At 40.5% G+C, this 16,770-nt stretch overlaps 1 protein-coding gene across 3 annotated transcripts in view; it reads left to right on the top strand.

Moving 5' to 3' along the window:
* The first annotated feature begins 12,443 nt into the window (after nt 1–12,443).
* The window catches only part of EML5 (EMAP like 5), a 178,836-nt gene continuing 174,509 nt past the window's right edge, over nt 12,444–16,770 (top strand). For all 3 annotated transcript variants that reach the window (XM_042990305.1, XM_042990304.1, XM_042990303.1), the window contains exon 1: nt 12,444–12,640. In XM_042990305.1, coding sequence (XP_042846239.1) covers nt 12,444–12,640 — 197 coding nt within the window. The remainder of the gene's footprint in view (nt 12,641–16,770) is intronic.

The raw sequence follows: 16,770 nt of genomic DNA, 5'->3' as shown, positions 1-16,770 counted from the left end.
TAGCTATTAAGTCAAATCCCTTTGATTAGTTCCCTTATTGTTAACAGGGACTGGAATTGTGCTTGTGGTAGGACTTTTGGCTCTTCTGTCCATGGAACCATAAGTATAAGGTTATTTGCTTTCCAGAAATTCCAAATTGGCTGTTGCTCTTGGATCCATTCCCTAGGAGCCCTACCTAGCTCAAAGACTTTCAGGCCCTATTAGGGAATGCTCCTGGTCCTAGATTACATATAAAATATAATGAATTAATACGGCTATAGTTCTAAAATACTCCTAATTTTTAATTTAAAAAAATTTTTTAGTGTTTATTTTTTTGAGAGAGACAGAGCATGAGCCGGCTCCAGGCTCTGAGCTGTCAGCATAGAGCTTGACATGGGGCTTGAACTCTCTAGCTATGAGATCATGACCTGAGCTGAAGTCAGATGCTCAACTGACTGAACCACCCAGGTGCCCCTACTGAGAATAAATCTTGGGGCGCCTGGGTGGCGCAGTCGGTTAAGCGTCCGACTTCAGCCAGGTCACGATCTCGCGGTCCGTGAGTTCGAGCCCCGCGTCAGGCTCTGGGCTGATGGCTCGGAGCCTGGAGCCTGTTTCCGATTCTGTGTCTCCCTCTCTCTCTGCCCCTCCCCCGTTCATGCTCTGTCTCTCTCTGTCCCAAAAATAAAAAAAAAAAAAAAAAAAAAAAAACGTTGAAAGAAAAAAAAAAAAATCTTAACACAAAGATGGCTGGCTGTATTAAATCAAATTTATGATCAGAATCAGAATTATCTAGCACAATTAACAGTCGTGTGGGCAAAGAATATTTGGAGGGTATTAATGGAGGTGGAGGGGAGAGACATATTGAGGTATGGAAATAAACACAGCATAATAACTTTAGGCTGAAGTTGCATTAAATTTTAGTCACAACGTAAAAATGCCATGTACTTTTTGAGTACGTGTATTAGTAAGCACTGAAATTTGTTAGCTGTTGTGGGTCAAGCACTTACTGAAGTAGGTATTAACTTCTACTTTTTACAGATAAAGAAACATACCCTAAAGTAATTTGCCCAAGGCCAAAAAGCCAGCATATGGGAGAACCCGTGTTTTATTTTGAGTTCTTGCTCTCATGCTATCAAAACTTTAAGCCAATAGTTTTATTTTTATTAAATTAAAGCTTCTAATTTATGTCTAAGAATCATTTATAACTAAAAATTGAACCATATGCCTATGAACATTTTAGGTTTGACATAAACATTTTGTAACTTGCCCATTCTTAGTAGACAAAAACTATTTATAAATTTTATATAGTATGCATGAACATAGTCCAGAATACAAATAACTGATTCTTATACATGCTCCTTCTGTTTGGTAATTCTTACCAGGAGTATGAAATTGTAAAATTTAAAGTATATAATCTTGATATATTTCTAAGTTTTATATACAACAAAATATTTTAATAAACTTATTTTGCTACAAAAAAAGATGTGCTAATGCTCAAAATGCTTCATTGTGAACTTTGAAAAAAAAAGCAATTTCAGTATATAATAAACTAGTTGACTGTCCTTCGAACAAAGCCAATTATTCTAAAGAAAGATTTTTATCGTAAGCATTCATGGAAAATTCTCTATAGACTTCAATGAACATCGTGAACAAACTAAAGATACCGTCACATGCATTTTTGTCAGAGATCAAAATAACATATTCTAAATCAGTAGTTTATAATCTTTTTATTACCCCTCAAACACCTCTCATGAACAGCATGCCTTGAAAAATTATGTGAACCAAACTGCAAATATTAATTATCAATTTATTTTTCAACCCTTCTGAATCAAAGCTTTATAGTATAATTTTCTGATTAGCTCCCCCCAAGACAGTAGTTAATTGCAACTTTATAGTGGAGAAACCTGGTAGGCACCAACTTAGCCAAGTGACCAAAGTTGATATAACCAATAACAGAACAAATAGAAATCATCTGCCTCTGGATATGACGTACTAAGATGGACACACACTGCTTTTATTACCTGCTAAAAATGTATAATGTGATCTAGTAATGAGGAGACATCAGACAAACCCAACTGAGGAACATTCAACAAAATAATCTGCATTCTTCAAAATGTCAAAATGTTGGAAGATAAAAAAGACCCAGAAACTTTTCCAGATTAAAAGAGACATGGAAATAAAAATGCAACATGTGAATAGGATCCTGGATCCTACTGAAAAATTTTTAAATTTTTCCTATAAAGGACATTAATTGGACAATGGGCAAAATTCGAATAACGTTTATAGATTAAATAACAGTAATGTATCAATGTTCATTTGCTCCTGCGCCACCCTCTGTTTTTAGTAATCTCTGCAGGATTGTAACAGAATGGGGTCTCTCTCTATGTTCTTGCCCTTGCCCCAGCCGACCATTGATGCTTGTCACTCATAAACTTGTGGTGGGAAATAGGGGAGATGTTCCTGGTCCTTTTTGTCCAGCCTCTTGGGCTTCGTCAGGCCTGTGAGTCTGGCCTGGCAGTTAGACTTTTTTAGTACTCCTGCCCTCTCCCCAGGACAGTCAAATGCTACCTTGTATCTCTGATCTTATTTGGGGGAGTTTTCTGTTCCCAGCCCAGTAGTATCAGACCTCTGCTTTGTGTTGGTATTTATACGGTATTCCTGGACCCAAGTGGATTTCCTGCACCTCCCTGAGAGCTGATAGATTTTGTAACTACCCCTCCCCTATCAGCAGTGGATCTTTGTCTGAGGCCCATGGTCCAGGTTAGTGGGCAGAGTTGTCTGCCTGTTCCCTAACAGCAGCCAACCACCTATCAGGCCTGTGTGCCTGTACCACAAAGGGGGCCACTGTCCATTTTTGTGCTCTCCCCCTGCTCTGATTTCTTCCTCATGAAAGCCCTCAAGGAGTTTATAGCTGCTAGGGGAGTCCAACATTAATGAATTGTGCAAGTAGGTATAAAATTACAATTTTGATAAGTCTTTAAAAAACTTTTTTAACATTTATTTTTGAGAGAGAGAGACACACACACAGAGTGGGCACACGGGAGGCGCAGAGAGAGAGGGAGACACAGAATCCAAAGCAGGTTCCAGGCTCTGAGCTGTCAGCACAGAGCCAGACACGGGGCCGGAACTCATGAGCAGTGAGATCATGACCTGAGCTGAAGTCAGATGCTTAACCGACTGAGCCACCCAGGTGCCCATGACTTTGATAAGTATTATCAAAGTATTGTAACTGGTGTTATAAGAGTGTATAAGAAGAGGAGTGATGTCCTCAGGCTATTCAGGAATCGACTCAGGAATGACTACAGAGTACCAGTCAACCAGATGAAGGGCCTAGAGGAAGATCAGCATATAGAAAAGCCCTGTGGCAAGGTAACATGACTTGTTCTAGGAAACAAAAGAAAACAAGAAGTCTAGGGTGGCAGGAGGGCCAAGAGAGTGGGAGAGGGTGTGAAATGAAGGTGGAGAAATAGGAGCCAGTCCCTAGTGGGCTTCCTGGCCTAGTTAAGGATTTGGTCTGTCTTTTAAAACAGTAGGGGGGCGCCTGGGTGGCGCAGTCGGTTAAGCGTCCAACTTCAGCCAGGTCACGATCTCGCGGTCCATGAGTTCAAGCCCCAAGTCAGGCTCTGGGCTGATGGCTCGGAGCCTGGAGCCTGTTTCCGATTCTGTGTCTCCCTCTTTCTCTGCCCCTCCCCCGTTCATGCTCTGTCTCTCTCTGTCCCAAAAATAAATAAAAAACGTTGAAAAAAAAAATTTAAAAAAATAAAAATAAAAATAAAACAGTAGGAAGCCTCTGGAGAATTTCAAGTTCGTGTTGGTGGTGGTAGGGGGAGTAATTTTAATGAGATTTGCAAAAACTAATATTTAAGCAACATATAGTTCAGATCCTACAATGTTTGTATTCTGCATATTGAAGCCTTTGAGTTCTTGAAGATAAACCAGAATGTACTAGAAGGAACCACAAATAAGAGAGTAAATAAGATTCGAACTACTCAGTGATATGCCAGTATTTTGTATTTGGTTATAGAATGGGCACTGGAAAGTGACCTCTCTACACTGTATTAGATGGAGGTAAGTTGTAATTCAAAAGAAATTTTACATTAGCTTATTCAGTCACATTTAATTACGTGGCCTTATATCGTGAAATAAATTACCAGCAAATCTATATTCAGAAACATTTAGTTTAGTTTTAAAGTAAGGTATAGTTTTAAAGGGCTACATAATATGTAAATCAAATATTTATTGAATCTCATAGGGTGCATAGAACAAAATAATGTAAAATGTAAAGATACTGCTTAGAGATAGTGTTTTATTTGCTGATTAAAGTACTTTCCTGCTATAGGAAACTCTGTGGCTTTGAAATATATATGGTATTTTACTCCTGTCTTTTATACATCCTGGCTTTATCTCCTTTTAGCTCCAATTATCATATCTCTTCTTTCTGGAACTGTAGTATCTACAACCAGACTGTGGCTGCCTTAGCAGGAAATGCCCTCCTATATCAAAATCAGCTTCAGGCTAATCTTTTCATAAATACTTGGCAGCTAAGTTTATTTTTTTGCACAACCTATAGTAAATCTACTTTTGTTTCTTATCTTTCTTACATCTCTTTTTAAAATTAGAGTAGGTGGGGTGCCTGGGTGGCTCAGTCAGTTGAGCATCGGACTTTGGCTCAGGTCATGATCCCATGGTCCATGAGTTTGAGCCCCATATCCGGGTTTGTGCTGACAGCTCGGAGCCTGGAGCCTGCTTCGGATTCTGTGTCTCCCTCTTTCTGACCCTCCTCTGTTCATGCTCTGTCTCTCTCTGTCTCAAAAATAAATAAGCATTTAAAAATAAAAATAAAAAAATAGAGTAGGTGTTGATCAGTAGAATTCAATAAAGTCTCTTTTGATAAGAGCGTGATTATGATTATTTTGTAATTTTTAGGTACGGTATTTGATCTATTAAAATGTATATAGGGGCACCTGGGTGGCTCAGTCAGTCAAGCATCTGACTTCAGCTCAGGTCATGGTCTCATGGTTTGTGGGTTTGAGCCCTGCATTGGGCTTTGTGCTGACAGCTCAGAGCCTGGAGCCTGCTTCAGATTCTGTGTCTCCCTCTCTCACTATCCCTCTCCTGCTCACGTTCTCTCTCTCTCTCTCTCTCTCTCTCTCTCTCTCTCTCTGTCAAAAATAAAACATTAAAAAATGTATATATATATTTATATATAATTCACTTATTAACATACATTTTCACTTGTTTTTAAAGGTACTTATGTCTTTATCTTGTTTTCTTCTTTGGAACATAAATTTTTCAAAGCACAGACTGTGGGTTCATTTTCCTTGATCGCTCCTCCATAGTACCATAGTGATTCACACATGGGTGCTCCATTTATGTTTTGCCATGATTATGGCAGTGGTTCTTAACCTTTTTCTTCCTGTGGCATGCTTTTGAACAATGGAAGTTTTGGTGATCTATTTGAAGGCATTACAAACATGAAGTGCCTTGAAACAAGTCAACAATAATGAGAGTAATCAGTACTACTGTATATAATAATATCTTTCAGTATTTGTGCAAGCATCTATGGCCTTGAAGGTGTTCTATTAAAAGTTCATTGAGCAAAATGGTCTCACGTTTTCTTTATCAGATTGATGTTAAGATGTGCATCTTACTTCCTAATCGTAGCTAGTTATACAACTGCTGTGCTGAGGACCACAGGACACTTGGCATGTAACTATGCCGTCCAAATCTTTGCACTAAGAGACTTGACAGACTCTAGCATGGCTTTAATAGCTTAAGACCATGGTTGTAGAATTACTCATCCCCCTTAAAACGCCTGACCGAGAAAGCTCAATGCTGCCAGCAGTATTTACTGTTTGTTCCAGCCAACACCTGGTAATAGGGCCATGTACTCCCTCTTAGAGCAGTTACTTTAGAAAGCTTGCAATTATATGTCCATTCTCTACCCTTTGAGATGTAAATCTACCACCCCAAATTATTTCCTCAAGGACTGGAGAGTCGTCTCTTTGAAATGCAAGCATTCTGGGAGACAACTCTCACCCTCAGTCCCTGCATCTGCATAAATAAACAATTTCCTAAAATTCAATATGATAAATATTAAATGGAGGATAAGGGACTAACTTTGGTGCCTGCCTTGCTTCAACTTGTACCGATACCTCCTGTCATAAAGATAGAAGTTTAATGGGGCACCTGGGTGGCTCAGTCGGTTAAGCATCCGACTTTGGCTCAGGTCGTGATCTCATAGTCTATGAGTTTGAGCCCTGCATCAGGCTCTGTGCTGACAGTGCAGAGCCTGGAGCCTCCTTTGGATTCTGTGTCTCCCTTTTTCTCTGACCCTCTCCTGCTCATGCTGTGCCTCTCTCTCTCTCTCTCTCTCTCTCTCTCTCATATAAGTAAAGGTTAAAAAAAAATTTTTTTAAAGATAGAAGTTTATTTCTCCTCCAAATAAGCTCCACTTGACAAAGCCAGGTGTCCTAGTTATATGGACTAATGCCTCTTAACACCCTGCCATCCCTTTTCCTTAGCACACGCAGACTTTTAAAAGATCGCTATCCTGGGGCACCTGGGTGGCTCAGTCGGTTAAGCGTCCGACATCGTCTCAGTTCATGATCTCATGAGTTCAAGCCCCACGTCTGGCTCTCTGCTGTCATCACAGGGCCCGTTTTGGATCTTCTGTCCCTCCCTTTCTGCCCCTCCCCCACTCATTCTCTCTCTCTCTCTCTCTCTCTCTCAAATAAATAAACATTAAAAAATTCTCTATCCTTTTATTTCAGGGAAGTTGAGTTCAGTATACACTGAACCCTCTTCCCTACTGCAATAATATTATTGAATAAAGTCTGTCCTCACTGCTTTAACTAGTGTCCAGTTTGTCTTTGACAATAATATATTGCATAACCTGCTTAAGTCAATGTTCGCAATTGCTGCAGAAATATATTTTATGTGTTGATCATGGTTTGGTAGCATTTGCACTCAGGAAGTAAGCACTTGGCTGCTGCCAGGTGGACCTATGTTAGGAGACAATATTTCATGGTTCTCCTGTGCTTTTGCACATCTTGTTTGCAGAGGCACTGACTGCCTTTGTCCCAGACTAGCTTCTCAGGGATGTCTGTGTGGTAAACAACCTTGGAAGATAAAGACAGCATCTCTCTCTCTGGAGCAAAGGGCAGGTTTATTTATTGTCCAGTATAGTAGAGATCACATCTCCCTTGTGGACAAGGGTTAAAGAGGCTTATTGCCCATTATAATAGACTTAGGATCTCTGACCTTGGTTGAAATTCCTCTCCTTAATGCAACTCATTGTGTGTGCAATTACTATCGGGCCCCCTTTGTGATACTCTGTGGGAATTGGGGCTCTCTGAGCCCATGGCCCAGAGATCACAGAAGAAGCTGGGTGATGCAACATGGAAGTGTGGGCATACCCACCATGAGGTAAGCCTCAACCAGTGGGAGAGGAGGGGGCTGGACAAATAAATGACCTCTTTCCTCTTTCTTCTTTTCTCTCCATTTTCTAAATGCTGATTTAAAAAATCTTTTTCAATATTCTATTACAGGAAATTTCCAATGTTACCAAAATTTATTTGAAAACCTAATTTTCAATGGTTTATAATATTTTTCATATGGGCTGAATCTTTTTACTTAAAGTTTTCCCTATGGTTGGACAGTTAGGTTTCTTTAATTTTATTGTTCTAAATTATGCCATAGGAAATATTTTGGTGCACGAATCTTGATCTGCATTTTATTATTATTATTATTGTTATTATTATTATTATTATTATTATTATTATTATTTTGCTATGACCGTTAGCTAGGTGAGAAATCAGTGAGTCATAGGATAAGGACATTTCAAGTCTTAAGATGTCTAAGTTGCTTCTAGAAAAATTTCTTGACATGAGAGTGGCCTGATCAGATCCATGATTTTTACAGATAACTCAGGTTGCAGAATCTAGGGAATGGATAATTAGAATTTGAACTGAACTATGGCAATGGATATTGAGAGGGTGTGGATATAGAGATGGGAATGGAGTTTAGAAATATTTCTAAAATAGAGTAGAAAGGAGTTGGTAACTGGGTATGGAAGATGAGAAACAGCAAGGAACTAAAGACAAATGCCTAGCTTTCCAACCCACCTAACCGGAGGAATACCAATGTTGTTAAACAGAAAAAGAAGATGGAGGAGGGATATGGGGGCTGGGTGTCTCAATTAATTGAGCATCTGACTTGTTTTCTGCTTAGGTCATGATCTCACGGTTTGTGAGATCAAGCCTTGCATTGGGTTCTGTGCTGACAGCACGGAACCTGATAGGGATTCTCTCTCTGTCCCTCTCTCTCTCTGCCCATGCCCTGCCTTCTCTCTCTCTCTCAGGAAAAAATAAACATTAAAAAAAAGAAGATGGCAAGGTGCATACAAGTGTAGAAGACAATTTGGTTGGAGACTACTTTTACTTGAATTATATACCAGTTTTTAGAGGCTTTAGGTGAAATCTAGCCAAGTATTTGAAATATGGTTGCTGATGGACAAAATCTGTTGCTTTGGCATCTGGGCCTATCTGTAGAATTGTTTTAGAGGAGGGTATTTGGGTGGCAATCTGTTAGAAAAAGTTTTGTCTCAAAGATGCATTTATTTACCAGACACCTGTTATTTTTCAAACATTTAGATTGCATGTGTATTTAGTTAGGTAAGTGGATGTTGGGTAATACTAAAGCAACAAGTCAAGCCTGGGTAGCCACTGCTGGCTTCCATTCCTTCTTATTCTGGTAATAATGACTTCAATTTTCCTTGGGAGCATTAACCCTCTCCCATTCTCCCCTCCTATGGTTTTAGCACACTTGGCACTACTCTATGGATCCAGGCGTTGGGCACGTATCTAAACTCAGCCAATCGGAGACAATGGGGCTGAAGTCTAGGAGTTTCCAGGGGAACTGAAAAAAAAAAAAAAAAGCTCTTTCCATAGGGACTGCTAAGGAAATATGTTGTAGAATTGGAGCTGTTGGCAGCTATTTTGCTTGTCTGGTAATGGAGTCAACCCAAAGGAAAACAGAATGGATGACCTGGCTCCAAACACGTCACTTGAGTCCTAAGATCCAAATGCATTGATGCCAGTTACAGTTTCAGTCCTATGTGGCATTAAAATTCCTTTTCTTAAGCCATTTTGAGTGGGTTTCTGTCATATACAGCCACAGAAGTGCTGACAAATATGGTATAGGGGATCAGAAGAAGGTTCAAGTTTTCAAAAGTTTCAACAATTCAAGATAAAACTAAGAAGAATCCTATTGTGACTACACAAGTGTTCTCTTTTATATTTAGTGGCTGAAATGTATGGAATGTCTACAGTAGTGCCAGGCACTGTGTTAGGCTCTATACATACAGGTTAATTATAGGTTAATTAAAGGTTAATTATACAGGTTAATTAAAGGTATAGTTACAGAAATATATTTATGTACAGCTTATTAAAATATGAAAATAATTCATAAATGGGCTGAATTAGCTAGCTACGATCAACATAAATTTTGACTTCTATATTTTGTATATTTTGCCTTATATTTCTTTTGTAAACCTGAGAGTAGTTCAAATCATTAGCCAGCAAGTAATTTGTTTACTTTAATTTTAGAAATATTTCAAATATTTGGAATATAAAGCTCCATACTAAGAACTCAAGTTTTGTGACATAGATTACCAAAGGGCATGGGAGCTTTTATTTAAAATGTTTAATAAATGTCCACTTGTTGATGTATAGAGTTTTGGGGGTCTTTCTCTTGCATCCTTATTTGTAGTACCTTCAAAAGTTACTGATGGTGTGGCATCTTATCTAGTAATACAAGCTTGATTAAGCTTTATGATGTGATATTAGTGAAAACAGATTATATAAAGTTGTAGGAGTAAGAACTAATCAGGTTTGGGTTTTTTCCTGTAATATCCATGAAGGTTTCTTTTTTTTTTTTAGCCATCTTTGTGCCTCAACTGTCTCTTTTGGTCTTCAGTTGTCAGTTGAGGATGCTTTAATTAAGAATGTTTTTGCTTCACACTCCACCCTTGGGTCATTAAAAATTGTTACGGAAAATATGATAATGGAAAAATAAATTATTTAAATCTGTTATTAATATGAGTATTTAAACATGTAACACGGGATCCATAAGACATTGTACTGAAAAATCTGAATCAGAGCAAAGTACTTCTTATTCTTCACCATGCTGCATCTCATAAAAATTACATAGAACTAGCAATTGATGTACCACAAATATAGAGCGAGAAAATATTTCGTCTTTTCTAAGTTCACTGCTTAAATTTAGATAATCAGCAAGTTTTTCTTTTTCTCAACAGGGGTTTTCAGGGAACTCACTAGTGAGTTAGCAAACATATTCCTAAGAAAAAGACAAAAACCAAAAAAACAAATACAGGTGATAAAGAGAAATTGTATGTGCCTTTGTCCAGAGAACCTCATAGAGGACTTTTTATGGCTTCAGAGCCACTTCTCAGGCCTGAGTTCTCTTTTCTTTCCAGCAGGTGTTCAATCTGAATTCTTCTTCTCCTTCTGCTGAGATTGTTGTTATCTGAGTCAAAAACAAGCTGTGAAGTGAGGCCCATTTCCCCCCAAGCTTGCTCACCACCCCCTTTTAATTTTTGGCTGCTCCTGGAAATTAGGACAAGGGCCCATTTCATTACAAAAGTTTTATAGCTAATCACTGAGAATAACAAAAATAACAAGCTTGAGGACTTCTGAAAGCTCAGAAACTTTATGAAGTCCTTACAGTGTTTCTTTCCTGCATCACACTCCCTCACTACCCTAGACATATCGTGAAATACAGGGCATTTGATTTTTACTTCCAACCTTTCTGGGGGAGTTCACAAATCTGCTCAACCTTCAGAATTTACTTTTCATGAACTTTGTGTAAATTCCTTGCTCTGAGATGGTGTTTCCCTGCCTGTATACTAGAAGTCACAACCAAAAGGTGGAAAGGTATCTCTTGTCTCAAGTTGGTAATTTGCATCTTTGAAGAAGCGGAGGAAGCAGGTAACATCCATTCCAAGGTACAGGTACCCTATAGGAAACACCTTTGTGTAGACACATTTCTTGAAAGGATACTAGTTTATTATAGTTCTTGTCAGATTTTCAAGTTTTGGTATTTCCCAGGGAAACCGAAACTGATTTTTTAGACATAGAGGACTCATATTAGTATTTTTTTGTTATAAACCTTGTGGCTATCATCCTGCACTTAAAACCTTTAAACGTATGGATTTCAAATTATTTTTACAAGTATTGTAATCCTGTGAGGCGGGGGGGCACTTAGAAAACTGAGTAGGAGAGGAACTGACATAGTGAGGAATTCACTGCTTCCAGTATTTTTGTTTCAGTCACATTCTCCATTATCACAATACTCAAGCCATCTTATTTCACCATTGCTACAATGCAAGAAATATCAACAGTTTATTGGTATGCAAAATAGGAACTAAAAAATAAATTCAGGTACCATAGCTATTTATTAAGAAATCGGACCTAGTGTGTCATTTTATGATCTACATCAGTTTTAAGGTCACCTGCACAAATAAGAAAATGTACACTTAGAAAGTGAGGTTTTATCTCCAATGTCTGGTATAGTCAGCAGCATGAAGCAATAAGAAAGAAACAACACGCGCGCGCGCGTACCCGCGCTAAGTACCAGGGAAAAAATGAGATTAGCATCCTGGGGTTGATTCTCCCAGGCAAAGACCTAGCCCAGACAGGGCCTTTCGAGACAAGCGCTTCCCCTACTCCCAGTAGTAGGAGGCAGAGGGTCGCCGACGGTCCGCGCGGGGTCTGGGCAGCTTCGCAAGGGCTCAGCGCGTGAAGGAGGCTGGGGAAGCTCGGGTGCTAGTCTCTGGGGAAGAGCGACCCGGCTGAGGTCCCCCGGAGCTAGCGGTGCCCTTACGATCCCCAGTTGAGAAGGGCGGGGCGAAACGGGCGCGGGCGGCGACGGCGGCGGCGGGGGGCGGGGCCGCGCGAGGCCGCGCCGCCGCTTTTCTCAGCTCGGGGTCGCGCGGCGCGGGCCCGCCGGGCTGGGGAAAGAGGCCGCGGCCGGGCGCGAACGCCGCAGGTGACCCGGGCGGGGAGCAGGCTGCGCGGGCGGCTGCTGAGGAGTGAAGGCGGGGGGCGGAACCGCGCTCGGCTCCGCTCACAGCCTGGGCGCTGCGGGCTGCGGAGACGAGCCGAGCTGAGGCGGGAGAAGGGGCGCGAGACACCCCACTTGACGGCCGGCGGCGCCCGCGGCCCTCAGAATGTTCCGCGAGGCGAGGGTTCTCCTCCCGCCCGTGGGCTGAGGCGGCGGCGGCGGCAGAGGCCAGAAGGAGCGACATGCACCTGTCCGGCGCGGCTTAGAGGTCGCGGCAGGCGGGAAGTCCCGGCCGCCAGCGGGAGGGCTTTCTTGGCCGGGCCGCGGCCGCCTGCCGCTGCCGCGGGCCCAAGCCGGAGCGGCGGGGTGGGCGCCCCGACATGGCGGCCCGGAGCGCCCCGAACTGCCACCTGCGACTCGAGTGGGTGTACGGCTACCGGGGCCACCAGTGCCGCAACAACCTCTACTACACGGCGGCCAAGGAGATCGTGTACTTCGTGGCCGGCGTCGGCGTGGTGTACAGCCCGCGGGAGCACCGGCAGAAGTTCTACCGGGGCCACAGCGACGACATCATCAGGTACGGGGGAGGGGGGCGGCCGTCGCCCGTGCGAACCGCTCGCGGAGTTGGCACTTGCGCGTCATTCCGGGTGCGGTGACCCGCTGCTGCAGGGAGCATCACCCCGGACGGAAACCCACCAGTGTCTTGTCCCGGATCCACCCTGGTGACACCCGGCGAACCCCTTTCCGTCTCGGTGTTCTAGAGTCTCTCCCTTGCGTCGGTGCGGAGCCACCGGGCGTTCGGTTTTATGGCTTTGTGCCCTTCTCCCTCCTTCGAATTTATGAAAACTGCAAAAAGGTTATTTTGGTAGCGGTTTACTCCTTTAAATCCCGTCAGAGATTTCTTATTAAACGAATTCCGAGAGGGCCCGGGAGAAATCCTTTACCTAATGGGAAACTGATAAAGGCACCGCAAGCTGTGGGCTCTCAAATACTGGTCCTGGGAAGCGCCCCCAGTAGCATCCTGGAGGGCACTCACCTCCTGGCCATAATGATTAGTTCGGGTTTCACTGCCTCCTGTTATCAGATAGAAGAGAAACCCCGGCAGCCTTCAGGTGATTCATTGGAAATTAAAAATCTGCACACCTAAGGGCACTTTGGTAGGGGTTCAGCTGAACAAGCAGCTGAAAGTGAGTCTACTGATTTCCAATTCTCATTCCCTCTCAAGGACTCCTAAATAGATTTAGCGTTTTTTATTTAAATCACTTTTTTTTTTTTTTTTTTTTTTTTGCGTTGTAATTCTGTTTTCAATGCTTGTTTACATTTTAGTGAGCCGGTATATTTGAAATGTAATTTCCAATCAGTGTCTCCGCAGGACTTTTCCGGCAAAGTTAAAAGCTGCAGAAATTCTCCTAGGCCATCGGTTATGCTTCAAGCACAGCATTTTTGTCCTTGACAGGAGAATACCTTTTAAAACATTCTGGGAATGTGTTTGTGGGCTGCTGCTTTTTTTTTTTTTTTTTTTTTTTTTTTTTTTTTTTTTTTTAACAAGAGATTCTGTGATTTGACTTGATTACTAAGTTATACTCCCTTCTTTATGTTCCACAGGATTTAAATCGGGCATTTGAAATCCAGTAGCTTGGTTTGGTGTTTTGTAGGCAAGATGCTCTGGCACTTGAATTCTGTAAATAACAGAGTTGTACTGCTAGTTTGCATGTCTGTGCCTGTGTGGTTTGTAAACGGGAAAAGGGGGCCTAAAGGTAGAGCAAGATGGAGTAAAGATAAGGACAGCAGAAATTGACATTCTGGAATAGGGAATGAGGTGGTATTTTTGTTCGTTGCTTGTGATTCACCCCAAGAGTAGAATGTGCCCCAGTTCTTTGTCGTTTTCCCTAATAGTTTCCGCTTTTTCTCTTTTTTCTTGTGTTGGGTCTCTCTCACAATACAGGGAGGGTAGCTTTAGTTAGCTGAAGCAGCCTCAGCTGAAGCCTTCTTCCGGATAGTATGTTTGTTGGGTTGAATTCGGTAGGTGTGATGGGTGTGAAGGATTTTGAGGTCTTCTCATGGTGCACTTCTATTGTTTTTACTTCTTGGTAGTTGAGAGCAGGATGGTACTAAGGCCTTCTGAAACTACATATGGTTTATTTGACGGGGATAAATGATGTTGTGTTTATCCTGCAGCAATTAAAGCTATATTATATGTCACACTGCTTGAGTTTTTATAATTGTGTTTCAGTAAACATATATATATCTGACTAATTTTTGCCATAAATGGATGCATGCTTATGATTTTATGCAAATGATTCATCCTTAAAATAATTTCTAACAAGAAGGTTTCCCCAAAAATTGCAGTGGGGTACTCAAATCTGAATCATGTAGTATCTTGAAATTGGTGGCATATATTTAATACAGCATCAAGATTATAACGTAAACATCAGTGAATGAAAGGGCTCTGGAAATTTTATTTCAGCCAATAATGACACAAATCATTCTTGTGAAATAGATCCAACAGATTTTCAAACCTTTCAATTTGTTTTCAATTCAATGTTTGAAGCAGAAGTATAGAAACTACTCCAGTAACTTTTCAATTATGTCATAGCAGAAAATGTAATACTCATAAACGTGATACATGGTGGAAAACAATGTTCCTGCAAAGTTAGGTTTAGTAATAAAAAAGTCAATACTGTTTTTACTATATTTAGTTTCCATATTTGGTTGAAACTTGTGTAGAATTTATTGGTCAACTAGGACTTAGTCTGGGGCTAAGATTATTCCAGAATGAGCAGATTGTTCTTCTTAGATTTTGAAAACGTAGGTGCTATAGTAATTGTAAAGACTGATTCATGACCAGTCTGTCATGTGCTAACCAGTTCTCTCACCATTTTACTACGTCTAGTATGGCCAATGGTTCTGCCATGTGACTTGTCTTATTTTATCTGTGTTGCTTGTAGTTGTCTTCTTTTTGCCATATCTGTATATATACTTCTCTTGTAATTTATTCTTTAGTTATATTTATTTTAGTACTACAGATTTATGTAGAAATTCATTTCACTGTCAGAAATCATATAGGAGGGGCACCTGACTGGCTCAGGCAGAAGAACATGCGACTTTTGATCTCAGGGTTGTAAGTTTGAGCCCCACGCTGGGTATAGAGATTATCTAAAAATAAAATCTTAAAAAAAATAATACAGGAATTTTAAGGTCACTTTTTCTTTCTTTTTTTTTCCCTCCCTACTGTGTCTCAAGTTAAAATGATAATGATAAAATTCTCCAGCTGTTAATTGTTTATTACAGGTTTAAATTATAAAATAAAATAATTATAAAATATTCTAGACTACTGCCAGTTTTAGCACAAGAAGCACATCTATAGCTTGGTCTATATTTTGAAACTTTTCCCAGTTTTCTTCCCAAAGGATGAAATGACTTTAAAATTTTATTTTGCTAGTTACTTCCCAACACTTTTTGTCACGTTTGTTCTTGAAATGAATATTATTGACAGTTTTCAAATCACTTATCACCAGTGAAGACCACTCACTGATGGACTATAGTTAGCTTGGTGCATTTTGTTACTTGATTCTGGTTTTCTTGTGCACATGAACCTCCACATTGAACAGCCTATGCCCATTGTTTGTATATTTTCTAGGTACAGAATTGAAGTTTTTTTTTTTTTTCCTAAACATGGTGAAAGTATCTCACAAGGTGATGATGAGACCAAATTACATAATGCATCTGAAATACTTTGAAGGGAGTACCATATTATATGGTTGCAGTTTAGAATGATAATTATTCATTGCTTCTAGTATGACTTTTTTTTTCTTTAGACAAAATGAAAGGTGTAGTAGCTCTTTCCTTCAATTGTGGTAAGTGGTGTCCTTAAGAAAGGAAACTGACCACCTGTGACCAATAAGAACCTGGTGAGTGAGGAGAAGCCTGGCCTTAAAGCTTTCCCTCCCAAATGGTGGCTGAACAGTGGACTCTGATGGATTGGGGAGGGGGGGTGGGGAGGGGAGAGAAAAGGAAAAACTGATCAAGCCTCACCGTAATCTAGTAAAAGTGGTTTTTAACAGCTCTGTATTTATGGTATAGAAATTGAATTTATTCGGGGTGCCTGGATGGCTAAATTGGTTAAGCTTTTGATTCTCGACTTAAGCTCAGGTCACGATCTCAGGGTTTGTGAAATTGATCCCCACATGGAGCTGAATGCTGACAGTGCAGAGCCTGCTTGGGATTCTCTCTCCCGTCTCTCTCTCTGTCTCAAAATAAATAAACATTAAAAAAAAGAAATTAAATAATACAAGTCAAATTCTTGTTGGAAAAGCAGTTCAGAATGTCTGATCATTTTATGGTGGATCAGGGTTTTTTTTTGTACCTTTTCATGGGTTTAAGATACAACTTTTTAAGGTCAGGAAGGAATTACTACAAATCTACCTGTTGTCTGCTTATGTGTTTTCAGATATATGGTCAATATTTCTCAAACCAGGCTGATTATCAGAATCCTTTAAAGAGCTTTTTGCCAATTTTCTAGACTTTTCCTTAGGTGCACTAAGTCAGAATCCTCTATATATAGTTGGAGCCCGGAAATCTTTTTAAAGTGCCCCAGATAATCCTGTTTGGGAAGCAAACTGCCAGTCTGTATCCTAAAACATGCATGACTAGAATTCTCAACAAAAAAGCAATTTGAAAAATGAGTATAAACCCTCCCTTCAAAGC

Source organism: Panthera tigris, chromosome B3 (genome assembly GCF_018350195.1).
Source record: "Panthera tigris isolate Pti1 chromosome B3, P.tigris_Pti1_mat1.1, whole genome shotgun sequence".
Lineage (NCBI taxonomy): Eukaryota > Metazoa > Chordata > Mammalia > Carnivora > Felidae > Panthera > Panthera tigris.
The sequence above is the reverse complement of the archived record's forward strand: the minus strand, read 5'-3'. Positions and strand labels throughout refer to the sequence as shown.